This window comes from Denticeps clupeoides, chromosome 18 (genome assembly GCF_900700375.1).
Source record: "Denticeps clupeoides chromosome 18, fDenClu1.1, whole genome shotgun sequence".
Classification (NCBI taxonomy): domain Eukaryota; kingdom Metazoa; phylum Chordata; class Actinopteri; order Clupeiformes; family Denticipitidae; genus Denticeps; species Denticeps clupeoides.
This window is the reverse complement of record NC_041724.1, coordinates 17,308,126-17,331,135: the sequence shown is the minus strand read 5'-3', so window position 1 is coordinate 17,331,135 and position 23,010 is coordinate 17,308,126. Positions and strand designations below refer to the sequence as shown.

Below are 23,010 nucleotides of genomic sequence, written 5' to 3'. Positions count from 1 at the left end.
TAAAGCAGAGAAATCAGTATGCGGTGTTCAGATGCTCACAGAAGACAATCTCTGTGTGAGAAGCTCTCTCTCATTCAAAAAAAAAGAGATTAAAACATTTAGATGAACAAAAAACAATCAAATCTGAAGAAACCATGAATCCAGTTATAGCAACATTGTAATAAAAATAAATATCATATTACCATTGTAGCATTTGCATGTGATCATCTGTGGTCTCTGTGGCACAATCGGTTAGCGCGTTCGGCTGTAAACCGAAAGGTTGGTGGTTCAAGCCCACCCAGGGACGTAAAGTGATTTGTGGGGGTAGAGCATTTGACTGCAGACTTAAATATCTGAGCTCCAAGCACATTTGGGAACAACAGATGAAATTAAGACCTTCTTGACACATTCCAAAATAGACTTAAGGCTTGCACATTACTTTAAGCAATTTTTTGTAATTTATGGGTGATTTATGCAAATGGTAGAGAAGGCAGCAAGTCTCATAGTGAAATTTAGAGGAAATTCAGCATATTGAGGATTGAAGGAGAATAGGGAGGGTAAGGGAGCAGGAGGGAGGATGCAGCAGCAGCAGGAGTGTGCTGGGCTGCCTTGGAGGAACTTCGTCACAAGGTGGGGCTCTCAATGTGGAGCCGAACGTAGCATCGAAAGATGGGAAAGGAATGGAGCATGAAAAAAAAATCTGGATAACAAAAGGACAAGAAGAATCTGTCAGAGCTTTGGTCTGTTGCAGGCAGTACTGGATTAGCAGGAGAGAGGGATCGTCTAAATGTTTACTTTTTTCATTTTGGAATTCTATTGACTTCTGTGAAATGCTGTAGCTTTGGGGAGGAACATTAGAGACTGATGAAAAAACAGATGATTTGTGCATGCCATACAACCTGGCATAGGACTGGAGAGAAAGAGAAAACAATAAACCTGGAACACTGTTAGGGGTCGTTTTCCTGCTGTCTCACTTTTCTGGCTTTGACCACCGTCAGAGGTCAAAGCGTCTGTCCACAATCAGCATGACTAGTTGTGCAAAGCGCTGCAAGCATGGATTGGTGAAGTTTGCTCGGTCTGTGCACAAGCTTGTGACTGGGACTCTCATCAAAGGTAAGTCATTTATATAGCTGTCATAGATTGCTATACTGGACCAACATGTACAACAACATGGTTCAACAATCCTGTGAAAAACTGTGGAAAAAGCTGTTAGTGGCCAAACTCAATATTTGTGGGATGCTTTCACGAATGCAGTGGTTCTCTGTAATTGCCCTAATAGAGGCTACACTCTACAATGTTATAATCAATATATTTAATAATTTCTGCCCAAACTATTTTTTAAAATCTGTGTTTGTGTAATTTATCTCATGCCTATTTAATGACTTTTTATAAAGTTTATCAAATGTTTTGGCTCTTTGGCTTTGTGCTTTCATATCAAAGTATTATTGCCATATGCAACAATAAATTCACTCATACACAGTAGTGCAGTGGTCAATGCAGTGCTCAGTTCTTGCTTTACATGAAGGCAATGCCATATCGACAGCCACTATTATACCTTAAGTTATTGGTGATAATGCTTTACAGTTTTTATCTGTGCACCACCTTGAGACACATCTGCGTCAGAATCCACTGATATTCAGTCATGAAATTGCAGATGGATACAGTTTGATCTGATCAGAGCCATACCAGAGACTGCATCATTTGAGAAAAGACGATTGATTAAGAGCTCTGTTTTCACAAAATAATATTAATTATAGTTCAATTATTTGCTTATAATCTATCAAAAGACATTGGCATTATAGCTGTGGGGATATTTTTTGGTGTAAAAACGGATTTCAGTATCAAAGCAAATCTATTTTTTCACACCCTCATTTTAATTAATATGCATTCATTCCACTGCCTATTTTAAGCTTGAAACTCAAGAGCAATTTTAATTGCATTAGCATGATGAACAGTTGCTTTTCTTTTTCAGTTCATTGGTGCCCCCTAATTGCTGTAATATGTGATCAGACTGTTTATTTTTAATTATTTAGCAATTATTTTACTTCATCATGCAGGGGAAATGCATAGTTCAGTGGATTTTAAACACTGAAAGGAAAGTGAAAGTGGTGAGGCAGTTCTTACATTTGGCACTAGAGGCCAGGAATGCATTATGTGTGTCACGGCATCCCCAAGAAGCTGCACTTCTACTGGCCACCACTAGAAGGTATCCACCCTGTCAAAAGATTTCAAATTACTGCGTCCCTGCAGGAGCATGGCAGGCTAAATAAAGGTGAATGTCTTGACGTTGCTATTATGAAAGCCTTTTTTGGGCATAACTGGTAAATTAATTTCAAATGCAGCATTCTCACCTCTCTCCACTGGCTCCCAGTAGCTGCTCGCATTGAGTTCAAATGATGCTCCCTTACAGGGCTGTAAATGGAAGTGCACCCTCTTATATCAATACACTACTAGCTAGCTACACTCCTGCACGCCCTCTCTGATCTGCAAATGAAATGAGACTGAAAGTATGAGAGTAATGACTAAAAACACAGTGATTGTGCTCACATTGTGTTTCGTGATTAAATGATTTTTGTCTTTAGTCTTCACCAGGCACTTTTGTTACCCATTCACCATAACCTTGTTTAACATCACTTTTGAAGCCATGTTAAAAGATTTATGCATTTTTCCTTGATTTCTATTTCATCCAGCGTCAATCAAGAACAAATATGACAGCTGATGCAGTTTTCTTGGGTTTGAAAGACTCACCTTCACTCCTCAAAACATACCTTTTGTCATTCTGGTCAGACACCTCAGTCTTTGTCATGTCTGATCATAGAACCATCCTCCAGGCTGGCCCGCCCCCCCCCCCCCCCCTAATCAATGCAGAAATCATCTCACATTGAGCCCTGCCTCTGTGTTCAACCTCAGTACAAACACAATTCAGATGTATTTTTTTTAGATTTGATACCAAATGCCTGATCTACAGACAAACGTAAACATTTGAGTGGTAAAGTAAAGGCATTTTAAAAAGAATACATCTCTTTTTCAGGTAGAAGGGTTGGTCATGATTTCAGCTTATGTGACATTTTAAGCATATCTGCCCAAACTTTTGCATGCCACAGTATTTGACCTTATAGTAGTGACCTTGATCTTAGACCAGCAAATTCTAATCTGTTTTCCAGACAGAGGTTAAATTAGGCCAAGAGTAGGTCTTAATCTAAAAATGTTAATCAATGCCTAATAAAAAGCTTTCTGAAATGCAGACTAAATTGTGATTACTAACACTTGGACTATGAAATCTTGAACTAAAGCAATCAGAATACATTTAAAAGCACTAGCTTTAGTTTAGTCTAGGTGGCCTATGGAATTGATTTAGATTGATTTTCTATGAAATTGGAGAAGCAAATCCAATGGCAGTAGAAAAGAAACAGTGATCAAAACTTTCACTGAGCATGAAAAAACTACTTAAGACAATAGTTTCCAGATACCCCATCATTGAAGATAAACAGCACACATCTGAGGTGGAATCAAAGAAAAAGAGTGCAATCCAACTGTTATAAGTTCGATAAAAAACAATATCTATGAAGACAATTCACCTTCAAACTTCAGGTAAGAATTGTTAGTGGCCCTACTTCTATTACTGGAAACTAGAATAGGGTTCTCATTTCATTATTTATTACATTCAGGTTTTGTGGAAGAATATAACAATGTAAGACTGCTGCAGAAGACAGAATAGAATGGTTTAAGACTGGTAGAAAGTCTGCAAATAATGACACAAAGCAGATGGATTAATTTCTGAAATAAATAATGGATAACCTACAACCTTAGGAGAACATACTAGATGATGACCATCTAGACAGTTTAGATGAGGGGTCATGCACTCATGAATTGAGAAGTGCATTGATTTAGCCTTAATTTCTCTTCTTTCAGACTATTGCTTGTGTCATCTCACAACTATTTCTCATTTAATGTGTTAATTTGTTCATATGAACTATCTTTGTTTGTAGGTGAAAGTCAAATGGACAGAACCTCAGAGTTGCAGGGCAGTCTCAGAAGCTATGATGTTTATTGGCACTGCTCACAGGAACAGTTAAGTCACAATCCATAAAAGGCTGGCTACTGAATTTCATGCACACAAGTTGAAATATCTAAAGGAAGAGCATGAAATGAAAATGAAAACTCCAACTAGAAATGAAGATGCATGAGAGAGATATGCAACTGTCTCATTATACCAGCAATAAATACACCACATATAAAGAGTTTCTGTAATATACAAAACAAAAAATACTTTTAATTTAATAATGCAAAAGCAGCTCTATATGCAAGGCCTACTTAGTGGTTTAGTGTAATTGAAAGTACATCTGTATTGTTATCTTTTAGAATTGGAGGGTTTTCTGTAGTGGTGGGCCGTTATCGGCGTTAACGTGCTGCATTAACGTGAGACTCTTATCGGGCGATTAAAAATGTGCTGCGTTAACGTGAGACTCTTATCGGGCGATAAAAAAAATATCGCCGTTAATCTATTCACAAAGTTGGGTTGGGAGCTGGGTCTATACTACGCAAGTAGTATAGGCGTTCGTGGGCTCTTGACTTCCCGGGGGGAGATAAAAACGAGGGCGACACGGACGACAACGAGAACTGGGACTGCCTTCCGGGGAATCCACCTATCCAGCCCCAGTCATGGACACACCTTCGACAGAAGTGGGTCCTCCGGTAGCTGGTAAAGAGAGTGGACCAGGCAGGGGCCTGCGTCCGCCTTCGGGGCGGAGTGCCACGGAGTCCCCAGGAAGGCATGAGGACCCAGCTGGGACAGGCAGGAAGAGGGCCTAATTGTCCCAACGGCTGGATGGTCTGGCGAATCCCCCACACTTGCACCAGGGACGTGCAGCGGGAAGAGCTGCACGGGCCCAGAAGGCATTAGCCTGGGTTACAGTGAACGTTCGCCTGAGGGACCGGGACTACCTCCCTGCAGGGAGAGATGCTGGTTACACTGTCAGCAGGGACGTGCAGCGAGAGGGGCTGCATGGTCCAAGAATGCACCAGCCTGGGGTGCATTGAATGGTTGCTGGAGGTTCCGGGACGCCTCCCTGCGCAGTGCAGAGAGAGCAGCTGGTCGCACTGCCAGCGGGGACTTGCAGCAAGAGGAGCCTGGGGTGCATTGTATGGTCGCCGGAGGGTCCATACAGCTAGAGGGGCTGTATGATCCCAGAAGGCACTGATAAGCAGACAAGCTGAGTGCCCAAAACTGCACTCTGGGTGAAGCTTGTGGTGAAATACACTTTTTCTCACCAAACAAACTTACTAGTAGTTTATGATTTGTGCAAATAGTGAATACTGCTGAAATAGTTTTACAGCAGAAACAACAGCCTTTGTTTAACTGAGAGTACCCCTTTTCTACTGCTGTTAATGTACGAGAAGCAAAAACAATTGGTCTTTCATCTTGTGAGCCTGGACTGCTCTCAAGCCATTTTTACCGGCACAATAGACACTGCCCACCTGGAAAACTGTACCGGTTCAATAATGCCAAGTCGCTGCAACCTCTACTTTGGTCTTCATAGTAAGGCACTGATCTGGATTTGAAAAAACGTGCGTTGCCATTTGGTTCACCATCTCCCCCTTCAAAGTACCCAACTCATCTGAAAAATCAGATTTTTTTTTCAGAATGTCATCCACTGAATGCACATATTTAATTTCCTGCCAATTCATCTTAAGTGTTCTCAGTAAATCTTGCCCCAGCAGGTTCAGTCCCTGGCCTTTGGCAATGACCAGCCAGACTGAAGCTTTCTGATCTCCAGTATGCATGTCCACATGCAACACTCCCAGGTTTGGAATGAATCCTGAATCTCAAAAGTAATGGATTTTCCATTTACGCAGCATAGTTTTGGAAACAACCACTAGTTTTCACTCCTTCCAGATGATTAGTTGTTGCTCTGTGCAGTTTTCTGTCCCTGAATCTGGTGACTTCTGGAGCTCTTGCACTGTCTCGCAAGATTTCCCACTTTATTACAGGAACGACAAACACAGTCCTTGAATTTGCACTCATTTGCAAAATGCATCTCCACAGTGAAAACATTCAACCTTTTTAGGGTGCATACAAGTCTCATTCCTGATCTGGTGTACTGTCGCAACTGGAAACACTCCATGCCCATTCTGGATATCCTTTGCATTGCTGGCATCCATTTCCATGGAAATTACTAGTGTTATCTAGAAACTTAGTGGCGGTGTCTCTCTAAGAAAATGTCTCTGAATAGCATCTCAATTTATGCCACACACAAGCCTGTCTTGAAGCATGTCGTCCAACACTGCTCCAAAATCACAATGTTCTGGTAATTGTCGCAACTCCGCCACAAAGTTTGCTGCAGACTGACCTTGCTTCCGAAAATTGCTGTGGAACTTGAAACGCTGCACGATTACCAAAGGCCTCAGGTTGTGGTGGGTTGTTACGAGTTGGATGAGCTCATCATATGGGAACTCCCTTGGTTTTTTTGCCGTGGTCAAGCAATGTATTAATTTATACATCTTAGCCTCACATGCACTAAGGAGAATGGAATGGAACACCACTTGCCTCCTTATTTTTATTATAAGTTTTCTCTTATTTGCAGAGAAAACTTGTCCCAACGCTGGTACATGTATTCCATTACTCCCCAACATTGTATACTGTAAATACAAATGTTACAGCTAATCAGTGTACACCAAGCAAGGGAAGACAGAGAGTAAAAGTTTTCTCCCCTTCTCCCTCCACTCCTCTCTATGTATTGGAATTGATTACCTGTTTTTCAAGGGAGACAGAATGTTAAATTAGTGCCCCAGTCTTAAAAACTTTATTATTGCCCTTTTGTCTGTGGGCTTCTCTGCCAGATTTTCAGCTACAGTCATGCTGAGTATTTCAACAGCTTTAGCCTGATGTGCACTCAAGAAACAATAAGTCCGTCCAGGAACTTAAGTGATTGCACTCTCTGATTATCATGTAGTTCTACTTGTTTCACTGACATACTATTTGTTATCACTTTGTTATTCAATGAAATTAATGCATCTCTGAGACAACAAAAATAAAATATATATAATTCAATAATTATAATATATAATTATTGTAAAATAAAAATGAGATAAATCTAATAATTTCTAAAGACAATAACTGCATAGATAAAACTTTTCCTGGCCATGCATCAAGAAATGTGCTCAGATATGGACAGGTTCCACAGACACACACACACAGACACACACACACACACACACACACACACACAAACATCACCAGCCTTACCTTGGGGAGAAGGACACAGTCAATTGCTGCCAGGAAGGGCGAAAGCAATATTACTGAGCATAAGCGTCCTAACTCACTAACTCACTCACTCACTCCCACGCACACACACACATATGCGCACACCACAGGTGTCTATCACTTTACCATGGGACTTGCGATGGGAACATTTTCCATGCAAAACAAGGTGAACTATCACAAAGGTAGGAAGACCCCTTGTTTTTAGGCTGTCGCATGCAGTGTGTGTGGTTTCTGTTTTAGGACGTTGTGAGCTGCTGTATGTAGTGGCATGACTCCAGTTTTTTAAATTGCTAATTTGTTCTTTAATAGCAAATGGGAAAACTTATTCTCTTGGTTTCTGGGGAACATTTTAATAATGTGGCTTTTTTCAGACATGACACAAATTTAACCCCCAGTGAACAACAAGTCTGATGAAGGTGGGAGGGAGGGAGTAATTTCTGGATAGAGCTAGAGTGCTATAAAAGGTTATGGTATTCACACTCTCCTCACACCAACACACCCTTAGTAAATCAACCCCTTCCTGCTGCCCTCTGCTTCAGACAGGGCAGTGTGTTTGTGAGTGTGTGTTGGTTATGATTCATAGGGATGTGTGTAGCTTCCCTTCCTTTTTAACTCAACTCTTATGTCTTCACTTCTTTAAACTTCTACCAAATAGGATTCACCAGGGCTTCAAGAGCTCCAGTTACATTTAGGATAATGTTTTACTCTGGCATTTTATGGCACCTAATGCATAATTATTGGGTTTCAGAAAGCGTTTTGCCTTTCTACATATGTTTTTGGTGTAGTGTTGAACTACCAGGCTGAGCTATATTTTATTACACTGTTTATAACAAGTACCTGTGGTGGAGGGAACATCTGAGGAGTTGTGAAACACTGTACTTACTAAGCCCTTTTTTTGCAAAACAGATATAGCAAGCTAGCTTCTAGTCCAAACGTCTGAGAAGGGCCAACATTATATAAGTACTGTGTTCATTTGCATCATTAACATTTTTATACTTTGCTAATACTTATGGTCGTTTAAAGCTCATATAGAAGTAGACATTGCCACAATTGTTGTCGGGGTAGTAGTAGCCTAGTGGGTAACACACTTCAACCAGAACTAGTGGGTAACACACTTGAACCAGAAGAACCAGGTACAAATCCCAAAACCATTGTGTGAACATAACCTTAAGTAGCTCCAGGGGGACTGTCCCTATAACTGCTGATAACACACTGGATACGGGCATCTGATAAATGCTGTAAATATAAATGTTGTAAAGAAATGGAGAGGTCAGAATCATATGGGATCAAGTGACATTTTGAGTGAAATTGACATATACCTATCAACTGAAAGATTTGAGCTCTTTGTTCTGACTAAAGGCAAAATTTGTTTAGAATAATTGTATCATTACACATTTTAAATGGTTGTTTACTGTAATGCCATCTATGTTTAACGAAATATGTTTTTATCAAATTGAATAAGGACACAATGTTATTTTTTGTTTGTGCTCTTTTTTAATGTTATTTGGCACCTTGGCAGTTCAGGGATTCAAACTGGCAACCTTCTGATTACAGGTCCGCTTCCTTAGCCACTAGGCCAACACTGCCCCAGCTGCTAAGGCTCCAATATGTGACATGTTTAGCCAAGGTCATGTAGATTTTTAGATTTTTTGCAATGTAAAACAAAATAAGTATGTTGCTTCTCAAAAATTTTGAGGAATTTTGTTAATGTGGCATATATCTAATGCTGCATTTGATATATAAAACCGAGCACATATGTAAGCAGACTGCTTTTGCAAACATTTGTGAAAGAATTGGTCTTTCTCAGGAGATCAACGCAGAGTGCATAGTTGCCACTTAAACTTCATGTAACCTTCAGATTAAGATTTAAGAGGGTAGAGAACTTCATGGAATGGCTTCCCATGGCCAAGCAGCAGCATTCAAGCCTTACCTCTCCAATGTAATCATATGCAGTGATTGGTGTTAGGGAGTAGCAATTTATACTACATGTAATAGGATTATGTAATTTAATTACAAAAAAACAATTATTGTAATCCATTACACTTCCTGGATTAAAAGTATAATGAATTACAGTTACTTAGATCCATGATTAGAATTTTAGTTCATATTGTATTACTGTTGTATACAAAACCTTACTGACATACAGTATTTAATAGAGGTGGAAAAATGTGATGCCATGGGGCGCACCATGAAGGGAGGTGGTCCCGGACCCTCCAGTGACTTTTCACCGCACCCCTGGCTGGTGCATTCTGAGAACATGCAGCCCCTCTCGCTGCACGTCCCTGCTGGCAGCGCAACCAGCTTCTCTCCCTGCACCACACAGAGAGGCGGTCCCGGACCCTCCAGCGACTGTTCACTGCATCCCAGGCTGGTGCATTCTGGGAACATGCAGTCCCTCCCACTGCTTGTCTGGTTCCAACTCTGGGCTCTCCGGGACCTCCTCAGGGGGCACAGCCAGGATCACGGGTGGCGCAACCCTCTCTCCGCCCACCACAGCTGATTCTTTTTGCACAGGATCCTGACTGGTGCTAGGTGTGGTGTTGGGGCAGGATTTGATCGCGTGAGTATGATGGTGATCTTGTCGGCATCATGGGTATTTCCCCAGGGAAATGCTGGTGAACGTCTGGGCAGAGGGAAGGAGTGTCCGCGACCGGAGCAGGAGAGGCAGATTCTCCGCGAGGCAGTTCTGACAGCGCAGTTGCTGGCTGGCGACTTCCCATCGCCCTCTTCCACCAGCTTCCTTTCACCGTATTCCTCCCCCGGAGTGACGTGGGCTGGCGCGATTGGTGGAGCCATCCCGTCACCGACTGTCCAGCTCGCATCATCGTCGCTCTCATCATCGTCCGTGTCTTCCCAGTCCACGGGGAGCCTTGCCAGCAGAGCGCAGAGTTTCTGGCTTTACATGACAAAGATTGTGAGGGTAGCATCCTCTGTGCTTGCTGCCCATGTCACTTCCTCACTTCTGCCAACGCTCTTGTCCCTTGCTCCACCCCCTCACCCGCAGATGTTGCTACTTCTGGGTTTTGTGGACCTTCCAGGGGTCGACGTCATATCGCGGCGCAGCTGGTCTGCACATTCTGTGAGCACTCTTCCAGAGATGTTGTCTGGTCTAGCAGCCTTTCAAGTAAACTCTGCAAAGAGTTATCCTCATGTTCGCTGTGGTTAGACACAGCACCTGATAACTGTGTCAATTCGTGCATAGAAGTCGTTCTGTGCATCTGGTAGGGACGGGTTACTGTCACAGGCAGAGGTTGTGGTCCTGTAGTTTGTGACTGCTTGGATGCCTTGCTGTATGTCTCTGCTGTCCTGGAAGTGGCTGTGGATTTTGTGTGCATGCTTTGCTGTTCTAAAGGCTCAAGACAGTTTGATCCTCACTGTCCTTAGGACCACCTTCTCACCCTTTCTGAACATTCTTTGAGTTTTGAGTCTTAATCGATGCAGGGATGCAGGCCTTTGTCCCTTTTTCCCTACAAAAAACGAATGGGGCAGGGGCCATTGACGTGGAGGGTCGTATGATTCCGCTGTCCAGAGAAGTTTGTATGTTTTTGACATGACCCTGGTCTCCTGTATCAGTGAGTAGAGGTGGCCCATTAGGTAATGGACATCAGGTCCTTATCAAAAGTCCTTATTGAAGAGGGCCAGCAGGTCAGGATAGGCCACCGGTACCAGGATATCAGTACCAGAGTGTTGATATTGGACAGGGATCAGAGGCATCAGCCACCCCCCACAACACAGGTGCTGGGGCCTTAATCTGGAAGGGCCGTGCAGTGGTTGGTACAGTTGGGCCCCTACGAGAAGAAGTTTGCTAATCAGAAGGTTGCTGGTTCGAATCACGATCCGCCAAGGTGCCACTGAGGTGTAACTGAGCAAAGCACCGTCCCGACACACTACTCCCGGGGCGCCTGTCATGGCTGCCCACTGCTCATTCAGGGTGATGGGTTAAATGCAGAGGACAAAGTTCACTGTGTACACGTCGTGTTGTGCTGCTGTGTATCACAAGTGACAATCACTTTCATTTCTTCTAACCATGGGTAGCTGAGGACCATGGGGTTCTGGAAAAAGTTTAATTTTTCAGTGTAGTCCAGAGCTGGCGTCAGGAGCAGGGAAAACCAGGGCCAGGAGATGGATATGGGCAGCACACTTTGGGTGGTGGAGCTCGGAGGAGTGAAGGTGCTCACCAGGGGACACCGGGATTCTGGGGTCTCTCTGGACACTCCCAGCAGTAGTAGCCACCACCTCGGCAACAGAAAAATTGTTCTTTGTCGTGCCAATACTGGTGCTCTTTATCAGTACCACAGGTATGGCTGAGCTGCATAGGCTCTTCTTTGGCTAGGTCAGAGGTTTGGGTGTGGCGGGTGTGCCCAGGGGAATGAGGTGTTGTGTCATTGCTACTGTCTCTGTAGTTTGTCCGTGAGGTCCTTTCTGAGTCCTTGATAGAACATGGTGGGAAGTGCCTTCTCTTCCCAGCTGCTCTTGATGACCAGGGTCCAGAACTTGATGGTGTAAGAATCCACATCCCAGGAGTTCTGGCGCAGGGCCAGCAAGTGACACGCCACCGTGTCCCCTTGAAAGGTCTTTTGAGCAGCGGTAATCAAGTCCTCCACTGAGTAGCAAATCATGTTGCATTGTTCAAGAAAGGGAGTTGCACAGGCCATTGCTCGGCTGGCCAACGAAGTAATTATATAGGCCACCTGACCACCCTGTATGCACAGGGAAGTGCACGCCACCAGCTGATGTTGTAGAATACCTGCCACATTTATTATTATACATGTCAAGAGTTTGCGTTTGCAAGAGTTTGAACAGTTGTGGCCTAGCAGATAAGAAAGCAGACCTGTAATCAGAAGGTTGCTGGTTTGAATCCCTGAACCACAAAGGTGTCACTCAGCTGCCACTGAGCAAAGCACTGTCTGCACACACTGCTTCCTGGGCACCTTTCACGGCTGCACACTGCTCACCAAGGGTGATGGGTGAAATGCAGAGGACACATTTTGTTGTGTGCACTCTCTGCTGTGCTGTGTGTTCACAATGACAATCACTTCACTTTCATCAGGAAGTTGCTTCATGTGGGAGGATTGCACATAAGCTCGGGAAAGAGTACTCGCAGAAGACATTGATCAGTCTGAAATGTGTGTGTGAGTGAGTGAGTTTGGGTGGTGTGTTTGGGGATGTTTTCTATATGATGAATATAATCTGGATACCCATTAATTTCCTATGATGTTCACTTTTGACCAGGAACCCCACAGATGTAACAAGGTTAATTAAAACACTCAAAATTCAATGAAAGAGGTGATCAACATTTATGAGTGTTTAAGTTGTAAATTGGTCAGATTTCACATAAACACAACAGGAAGGTTAGCAGAGAACACCTTTAGTATTAGTTTTAAAGCTTTCCCACAGTTGAAGCCATTATGGTTGCTCCATATTAAAGCTTATTTATTTAGAAGGTGTCATTCATGTTAATGTCTGTAAATGCATTTGACCTAATATTTATTAAAGCATGCGCATTAAAGTCTGACCACTAGCTCCCTCTGGTGTTAGTTATATAAATTGCTCATGGGGCTAGAGAAACAAAATCCAGTGAAACATTTAAGCCCATGCTGTCTTTCATGACAGAGGCATAATGGCAGTGGGGTACATTTACAGCGTTTATCAGACTCCCTTATCCAGAGCGACTTACAATCAGTTGTTACAGGGACAGTCCCCCTGGAGCAATTTAGGGTTAAGTGTCTTGCTCAGAAACACAGTGGTAGTAAGTGGGATTTTAACCTGGGTCTTCTGGTTCATAGGCAAGCGTGTTACCCATTAGGCCACTACCACCCATAGGGTAAGAGGGTGGAATGTAATTATTAGTCATGTAATTTGCACTAAAGCTAATGAAGGAAGGCTTAAAAATAACATTTACTCGCCACACAGTTCCCTGGCATCTGTGGGGCTGAGCAATGCACAGTTATATGATAACCCCTGGACTATTTGCACACCCACCCATGATTATATGAGAATGACTTTAACTTCAGGCTAGTAAGACTAACAGTAATTATAGGGCAATGCAAAGCAATTGTGATCACCTCCCTATTACTGCACTTCAAAGCCCCCAAGCAAACGATCAAATTAAGACAGCCAAAGATGTCAATTTTAATCATGTGCTTCTGGCTGCACCATAGGAGGTCTATCTCAATGAACCAAAATGACTGCCATATGTCTCTCTCTCTATCTGTTTGTCAAAGTGAAGTGGGAATCCAACTATTTCCTTTAAACCCAGAGGGGCTATGGTCGTTCTCTGGGTTTATTCTAAGTCATGTCTTTTCATCAGAAGTCTGTCTTTACTTCTCTACTCCAGGCATATTCTTTACTTACTCTTAAGTAAAGAATATGCCTGGATTAAAATTTTTTAAAGCCTTGCCAGGTGTCTGAATTTTCACAGGTGTTCAGAGAAGTCTCTCTGTTTTAGTGTGAACAGTTGCTCACACTGTACCCCCAGGCATCCTAATTGTCACATGTCACATTTCTGACTCTGGGGGAGGGGCTCCGGCATCATGTGCCAGTCCAGTGTTTCCGTTTGTTAATTTTGTGATCCTGATTTCCTGATAGTGTGCACCTGATGTATAAATGTAAGCCTATTGTGTCTAGTCTGCATTGGGTCATTACACGTTTGTATGTAATTGCACCTTGTCCTGTTTATCATGCTCTTGTTATAAGAAAAAACTCTGCTTCTTCATGTCGTTCCATGTGGTTCCTGTGTTGGCTGGTCCATGTCTGCATTCTCTATATAATCTGCCACAGGGCAGCAGGTCAAAATGTCTGTGTCCAGGGTGTGAGGGATTTGTGATACTTAACTCATACACTCATGCAGTTTTCTTAATCAGAATGTGGTCTTTTGCATTCACTATTTTTACACCAGATTAGTGTTTCTGACATTCTGTTTACTAGTAAACTAATGAGAATATAATCTAATGCTGACTGTATTGAGATCATATTTTTTTCCACAACAGTGACAAACATAAACAAAGTAAACACTATTGTTACCTGGTTGTCAACATTACAATCTATAATGTCTACATTAAGTATAATTGTTGTGACTACAATGAAAGAGACAGGAAGCTCATGGCATGGTCCAAAAAACATTTTAAATTTCTTGCAAAAGTGATATTTACACACAGATATTTATATTTGTGTGAGCAAGACAAACTGATGGAGCGTGTGCAAAACAGAGCAGGGGGTAGTGTGCGTGTGTGTTTTTGTGTGTGAGAGAGAGCTTTTTAGCTGTTTGGGAGTGTGACTAATTTGTCAAATCATCCTTCTCAGGAGGGGTCTGGACAGCTGTGACACATGGAGCCATGAAGTAAAAACTGCATATAGAGACATACCCCTAATCAGTGTCTCTCTGAAAACTTTCCACCATCTGTTGGCAGCTTCACAGTGCAACTTAACATTTCTTTACAAAACATGCTTTATCAAGATACACATATTTCTTCCAGAATGTAACTCAACCCCTTTAAATATTCTATTATACTGTATATGGCAATACTGTATATGCATTAAAGTATATTGTATTAAAGCAGAACATCAGAAGACAGATGCAGCAGTAGCAAGCTTTGTGGTGTGTAGCCTTGTCCTTGAACACCCTGGAGGTTAAGGCATGAATGTGTTTATTAATTGGAAAAACTGCAAAGAATTAATGACAGAGAGATCACCATAGCATCTATATTAAGCACAGAATCCATCACTGGCATCGTACACTGCAGAGAGAGAAACAAATGTCTGAAGAGGGACTGGACTGAAGGAGCAGGACTGATGTTGTTATGGGAAGCTGGGTTGTGGATTAAAGGTCCCCTATCATGACAATTTCTTTTTGTGAAATTATTTAACATTATTACTAGTTCTCCCAGCCGGTCAATGGTCCTGCAGGGGCTAGAAATGGCAATAGGTGTACAGCATGCTTTAGCCATTCTGCTTCACTGTTCCAGTCGGCTCTGGAATGTCTCCCCTTATGTAGTCAAAAGGGGACAGGTTACCTCCCTCTTCTCATGCTTTATCTGCCCAGAGAATTTCCCACCCCTCCCCTAAAATAGTAACACCAATGACTGTCATGGCTTCCAAACGTGCAAAGCATTCCAATTGTTCAGATTATTGATGTAAAAACGAGCACAAATGTGTTTTTTTTTCGTCATGCGAGACGCTGTAAAAACACTGGGTTAAAAAAAATTTCTGGACAAATGCTGACAGAACTTCCTGATTGTGGCAAACATTGTGGTTGGTGAATGGTGTTGATGAAGTCATTTCCGTGAATGCCTGCTCACTTCAATAGGCCGCTCTCCTCCTGGTCCCACCTCTCTTCTCCCCATACTCATTTAAAGTGACACACACCAAAACGGCGCATCCTGTGGAACTCTCCTGTGAAGTGATTTGTGAAACACAGCACATTGTGAAACACTGCACATTGAGAAACTCAGCACAGCACACAGTGTACACAGCAAAATGTGTCGTCTGCTTTTAACCCTCAGTGGCACCTTGGCAGTTGAGGATCGAAACCACCAACATTCCAATAATGGATGTACACACTGGGCCACCACTGCCCCATTGTGGAACATAAGTGTATAATTCTGCACCATGGCAGAATTCCAGAAAGAGACTTCAGTTATAATAATAGGGGACCACAAAGACCTATATAAAAGCAAAAAAAGGTATGCTCATTGCATCAAGATTAACGAATTTTGACATTTTACAATAGTACATGTATGTAAAACCTTTGGTATATTGAAAGCATGAAACATTGATCACAGAGTGTCAGTGAGTCTCTATAGAGTACATGCCATCTGTTTTTGTCGCCTTTTGCTCTTCCTCTCTTTCCCTAAATTACCCATGATCCAAAATTTGCTTTTTGTTTGAACCTTTCTTTCTGAGTATGAAAAGGGTTTAAATAGGTCAAACGCTGAATATGAGGTATTGTGAATTTGGCATATCTGTACAGTCTACTTTATGTGCAGGTGCCTGTGAGAAAAGGGGTGGAGTCTAAGCTCTGTGCACTCAGAGATCGGAAAGAGATGGAGGAAAGGAGAAAAGGAGGGCAGCACCTCAAAAGAGAAGGAAGGATAGAATGCATGAAGTACACTGACTGAGCAAGCAAGTGACTGAAAGAGAGAGAGAGAGAGGGAGGGGCAACTCTACGAGTGTAAGAAAGAGGGGAGATATTGAGGAAGGAAGAAAAAGAGGGAGAGAGGCAGTGTGAGATCTGTCCAACACGTGACTGACTTGCACCGGCACAGACAGGCTTGTTTCCACGGTGACAACATGGGTGCAGTGGTGGGGACATTGACCATGCAGACCAGACAGAGGAGGCCATCCAGAGGTAAGGCATATGCACACACAGGGGCACTCACATGTATTGAGGTAAACAGATGTAAACACAGTGCGCACACACACACACACACACACACAATTTCATTGACAAGAACATGCATGTATGTGTGCATAGCTAGAGATCTAGCAGACTAAGCATAAAATTCAATTTTTAAATGTTGACATTGTCCCAGTAGTCAGTTATCCAGCTATAAGTCATGCTAAATTATTACTCATATCAACATGCGTTGACATATAGGCAAGCAGTCAACGATGCATAATCAGCTCATAGAAAGAAAATAGCCACACATAGACATACTCTAACTCAGACAGGTCTGTTGTCATAGTGAGAGTTAGGATGAATGAGAGTAACAGGTGTTCTATGAATAAGAGCTGAAAAACATTCGCATAACTGGATGTGGGTGTGTTTTTTTCAATCTCTGTGTGTGTGAGAGCGTCTGTGTATGCAATGCGAGGCTTTGTGATGGTTGCGTTCAGGGTACATGCATGTATATGTATTTATTACTCTGCTCACACACTCATTTCATTCTTGCCTGTTACCTTGGAAGCATGGTTGTCATGGCAACAAAAGATGGCAGTTTGTGTAGTATGGAGGTGGTGTTGTGGGGTTACTAATGCCAAGAAGGACATGAAAAACAGACAGCAAACAAGGTGATGGTAGAAAAATAGTTGTTGCTTTTTGTCATGTGGTTTGTTTTTCTATCTCTCATTTATCTGTGATATCTTGGCATTTAACAGAATTAGGAATGTAATGTAAATGAATGCATATAAATGATGGATTTTTTTAGCAATTCTAATGTAGATGAGGTGCAGTGAGACAATCCTACGGAGTATGGTTTGTGGTCAGTATAAACTGAAGGTGTTAATGATGGTCAATGATCAACATGTTAAAACTCGTTGAGACATACTGAGAGATTCTGGGCTTACAAAAAATAGAAATGTTTTTCTTGCTATTTGTGGTGTATGAGTGGCATGAACTGACTGAGACTGGACCTGATGACAATTTATCCACAGCAACTACAAATTGAAAAGTAGTAGTAGTAATTTTTACGATTTGCCAGTAATGTTCTTGATTTACAAATATAACATTTTTAGTTTTTCTGTCATCAATAGTGACACAAATTAACATTTAACTTCATGACATCTGAACAACTGTCTATGTAAAAATGTCTTGTCATATTTATATTCCATTTGTTCAATATCAATACTCATGGGACTCCAACAGATTGGTTATATGCCTGTATATGTATGCCTGTATAAGGTTGCCCGTTCGCATCCTGATCCACTGAGATGCCACTGAGCACAGCACCAGCTCCACACACACTCACAAAGACATTCAATTCACTTTCACTTACATACAGTGAGTACGGAAAGTATTCAGACCCCCTTAAATTTTTCACTTTGTTATATCGCAGCCATTTGATAAAATCTATTAATTTTTTTTTTTACATACAACACCCCATATTGACAGAAAAACACAGATTTGTTGACATTATTGCAGATTTATTAACAAAGAAAAACTGAAATATCACATGGGTCTAAGTATTCAGACTATTTTCTGTGACACTCGTATAGCTAACTCAGATGTGGTCCATTTAAACTCTTTGACATGCTTCTACACCTTCATTTGAGTCCAGATGTGTTTGATTATACTGACTGAACTTGATTAGGAAAGCCACACACCTGTCTATATAAGACCTTACAGCTCACAATGCATGTCAGACTGGGCTGAAGGTTTACCTTCCAACAAGATAATGACTGAGGACTGTTAAGCATAACCTGAAGAAGATTGACCCACAGTCAATCACATAGGTGGAGGAATTATACTTTGATGGTATGTTTCTGCTACCAGGTGCAGTGGTGGCCTAGCGATTAAGGATGCGGTTCGAATCCCGATCTGCCAAGGTGCCACTGCTCCCCGGGCACCTGTCATGGCTGCCCACTGCTCACTCAGGGTGATGGGTTAAATGCAGAGGACAAAGTTCACTGTGTCCACCGTGTGCTGTGCTGAAAGACTACTTCACTGCATTGAAGGTACAACTGATGGGCAACATACTGTATAATCTTGGATAGATCTCAATCAGAACACTGAGTGACTCAATACATACCGGCAAGACAACAAAAGAATGGCTAAAGAAGAAATGCATTTAGTTGATGGAGTGGCCTTGTCAGTCTTTAGACCCTTTATTCTACAGAAAATCTTTTGATGGAGCTGAAGCAGCAGCTAAGATACCTAAAGGATTTAGACAGTTTCTGTAAAGAGATGTGTGTGAGGCCACACACATGTGTAATCCACACGCATACCAAAACAGTATAAAGATCTTTGTGACACAATAAGTTGCTTACATACTATAACATCAAAACATCAAGTTGCAAGTCTTTGATGTTTTAAATTCTTACACATTGCTAATTTAAATTTAAAAAGTAATTTGAAAATAAAAAAAGAACTGCAAATAAAAATGTGATTTCAAACTATGCGTCCTGAAAGTATTCACAGTGAATCACTTTTTCCAAATTTTTTTATGTTACAGTCCTATTCCATAATGTATTCGTCACATGATTCCATCCATGTGACCGGGAGCAACACGAAGATGAGGTAACGTGACTCCTATAAATTGACAAGATGGCCACTGTCAGCACAGTCATTAATTGGCATTCGTACACTCTACTCGGCTCCTTCTTCACCTCAACTCGTAAGATTGATCCTGGTAATCTCCTCACCTTTCCACTCTTCCCCTTCATCCTGTCCCTTCCCAATTCAACCTAAAATGTGAACGACAACATCCGTGTGGTGTTGCGGCCCATGCCAGCAAGCTAGCTAATTTAACCGGAGGAAACTTACCTGCCAACCGGGGTTTTTGTCATTTTGTCCAACACGCGCTCACATTCTGGTACTGCACTGGTACCGTGACAGTATTACATAATTTTTCACAATGACAACTTGGAAAAAACTTTACTTGAGGTTTTTGAAAATTTATTAAAAATAAAAAACTAAGAAAGTACATGTTCATAAGTATTCACAGTCTTTGCCAGGAAGCTCAAAATTGATCTCTCCTGTGCATCCTGTTTACCCTGATCATCCTTGAGATGTTTCTGCTTAATTGAATTGATTGGACATGATTGGGAAAGACACACATCGTTCTGTATAACAATGCCAGTTGTCATGTTTGGAGGAAACCAGGCACCGCTCATCACCATCCCTACAGTTAAGCATGATGATGTGGGGATGTTTTTCAGCTGCAGGAACTGGGAGAAAAGTCAGGATAGAGTAAAAGATGACTGAAGCAATGTACAGAGACTTCTTGGATGAAAACCTGCTCCAGAGCACTCTTCAAGCCAAGAAATAAAAGGAGTGGCTTCAGGACAACTCTGTGTATATCCTCGAGTGGTCCAGCCAGCACCCACACTTGAATCCGATTAAACATCTCTGAAGATATCTTAAAATGGCTGTGCATTCAACCTGAGCTTGAGAGGTGCTGCAAAGAAAATTTGCAAAACTGGCCAAGGATAGGTGTGCCAAGCATGTGACATCATATTCAAAAAGACTTGAGGCTGTCCCTTAAGGAGTGCATCGACAAATGAATACTTATGTACATGTGATTTCATTTTTAATAAATTTGCCCATACCTCTAGTAAACTTTTTTTTTCACATTGTCATTATGGCATGTTGCATGTAGAATTCTGAGTAAAAACTAGCATTTAATCAATTTTGGAATAAAGCTTTAACATAAACTGTGGAAAAAGATATATGATGGAAATACTTTCCGGATTCACTGTAGTTTACCCTTCAGCTTGTGCTCTAGTGAAGGTGTTTCTTACGTTTCTCTGTTGTGAGGATTAAGCTGCTATTAATACTGCTCTTCTTGCAGTACCAGTCAATATACTTTTTCTTCTTTTCTCTCTGGCAAATATTTGAGCTGTCCTCAATCTTCCATCTCTCCATTCCATTTCTGCACTCCCCCCAGCTACAAGTCTTAATCTGCAGCCTCTCTCTTTTCCTCTGCATTCTCTCTTTTTTTCTGTCTCTTTCACACGTTAATATTTCCCCAGGCCTCCATCCCTCTTCTGCTTTCATCCTTGCTCCTAGGCTCAACTTCATCTTCTGTCTAGGCATTATCATTCCCTCCTCTGCCTTTCTCTTTCTGGTCTCTCCCTCCACACTAATCCTTATTTCTAGGTCTTGTCACCCCTCTATTTTCTCTCTCTTCCTCCCACTTTGCATGCTGCACTTAAATGTCATGTGTTTAGTGGTGTGAAAGTACTTATTAAGTTGGATAGTTGCATTGGGGTCATTTTCTTTGTGTGTCTTAGAAACCAGATTAAAAGAAAAAGCAGAAAGCAGTTAAGGTGAACATCAAGGGGCATATTCTGGACATGATATGATACTCTTAAAATATTAGACACTTTCAAGAATGCAATATTAACTAGTTCACCAATCGCAATTCTTAAATAAAACTACTAATAACGTATTTGCCTTATTGGTGTTGTAAAACTTAGTGTTGCCAGATTGGGCAGTGTTGTCAGATTGCTTGTGAAGAATTGAAGTATTGAGGAAAGAAATTCTAATTTATGCACCTGAAGTATTCATAAGAGGTGAAAAATGTTTCTGCAGTTGAGTTTGTCCAAAAATGTGTAAGTAGGGTCATTTTTTTCTAATCAAAAGGAAGTTCTAGACCATAGGTATAGGTTAAGACTATGAAAATGCCTCTCTGGAATCTTTTTATAGCATGGAGAAAATATTAAACTGAACAATTCAAAGCAAAACCTTATGATAACTGTTACACTACACACAAGTACAAATGCAAGTTTTAATTAAACAGAAATTAAGGCAGTTTGGATCTAAAAACAAACTAAAAATACTGAACTAGTTTAATTTTTTTTCATGCTTGCTAGTTTTTTCAGAGAATGAATTATGGAGGCATCGTGAGAAATTATGTCTAAAATGAAGGAAAGAAATGAGGAAAAGTTTCCACTCAGTCTTCCTCTTTGTGTCTTTTGCTCTTGATCGCTTGCTGTTCGAGCTTCCTCATTCTAAGTTGTATGCTGATGATGGACAAAAGTTTGGCTGTTACACTCTGAAGAATTCAGTACAGGATTCATTTGGATTGGGTCGAAACATTTCAGAAGATTTGTTTGAGTCTTCAAATCTGGCCGTAGACTGTAGACTGTAATTGGGGTGTATCGACAAATTGAGCAAATTGATTTCTCATTTAAAAATTTTTATTTTTGCCCAAACCTCTAGTAAACTTTTTTACACTTTGTTATTATGGCGTGTTGCATGTAGAATTCTAAGTAAAAAATGGCATCTAATCCATTTTGGAAAAAAGCTTACATAACAAACTGTTTAAAAAGGTTTGTGCTGGAAATACTTTCCGTACATGAGTATTCATAGCCTTTTCGCAATAATTTGTCAATAATAGTTTACCCTTCAGCTTGAGCTCGAGTGAAGGTGTTTCTATTGTTTTTTGTTGTTGTGAGGATTAAGCTGATAGTTCTGATTTGCTGCATGTCTCTCTACTTGTAGTATCAGCCAATATACTTTTCCTTCTTTTCTCTCAGGCGAATATTTGAGCTGAATGTATTTATGTGTATCTGTGCTATCATCATTCATGGTACATCATTCATGAAACAGCACAAAAACACAATAAAAATCAGAATCTGTATAAATCACAGTAAAAAATAAATAATAAACAGCACACAGTATTAAAAATACAAGACATTTTGGCTGCCCCAGACAATGTGTTGGTGAGTTCGTATTTGTCTACCTGTGTGAGCCATTATGTGTAGCCCTGGGTGCACACCAGTGTGTGTGAATGCGGCCACAAGATTTCTCCATGTAAGTGGTTAATAGTGTTTGTGGGGAGCCCCATCCCCGCTCGCCAACATGAAGCCAACATGTATGAGGCCCAGGCAATACTACAACCACCCCAACATTGAGTCATCTTTTGGCCTATAAAGTCCACTCTATGCAGAATTTTATATTGTATTAATTGTAGAATGACTAGAAATACCAATTTAATTGTTTTTAAACAAATCTGATACTGGAAAAATTTTCCTCTTGTAAGTCTGCTAAGTAAAGTAAAGTAAATTGTGGTATGAGCTGACTGATAGATCCTCCTCCAATTTAACAATAGGAAGTGAGACAGAGTCATCTATTTTGAGTTTTTGAGTTTTCAGATTAAGGAATTCTACCATTTGCAAGTCACCTTTTTACTATTGATTTAATTTGTTGATATTCTATTTATTTAAATATTTAATATTTGTTTGTGTCAATGATTCATTGACACTTTATGGAAATGCTGGTTTGCACATGGGAGCCATCTCTGCACACCAACCTCTTATTGGTGATGTAGCAGAAGTGTGGAAAAATACCATTTAGTCTCAAATAATAAATATTGACAGACATATCA

General features: G+C 41.2%; 1 protein-coding gene and 1 non-coding gene across 6 annotated transcripts in view; both read left to right on the top strand.

Moving 5' to 3' along the window:
- Nucleotides 1-212: 212 nt before the first annotated feature.
- Nucleotides 213-286, top strand: trnay-gua (transfer RNA tyrosine (anticodon GUA)). The gene has a single exon. It is a non-coding gene; the product is annotated as a tRNA-Tyr (tRNA).
- A 356-nt stretch (nt 287-642) lies between these two features.
- The window catches only part of kcnip1a (Kv channel interacting protein 1 a), a 34,837-nt gene continuing 12,469 nt past the window's right edge, over nt 643-23,010 (top strand). Inside the window, exon 1 of one of the 5 annotated variants that reach the window (XM_028960771.1) lies at nt 643-1,092. In XM_028960771.1, the coding sequence (XP_028816604.1) occupies nt 1,005-1,092 (88 nt within the window). In that variant the 5' untranslated portion in view covers nt 643-1,004. Of the gene's footprint in view, nt 1,093-7,355; nt 7,426-16,281; nt 16,590-17,128; nt 17,252-19,185; nt 19,309-23,010 lie in introns of those variants that run through there. The other 4 variants (XM_028960774.1, XM_028960773.1, XM_028960776.1 and 1 more) reach the window with 4 other exon arrangements.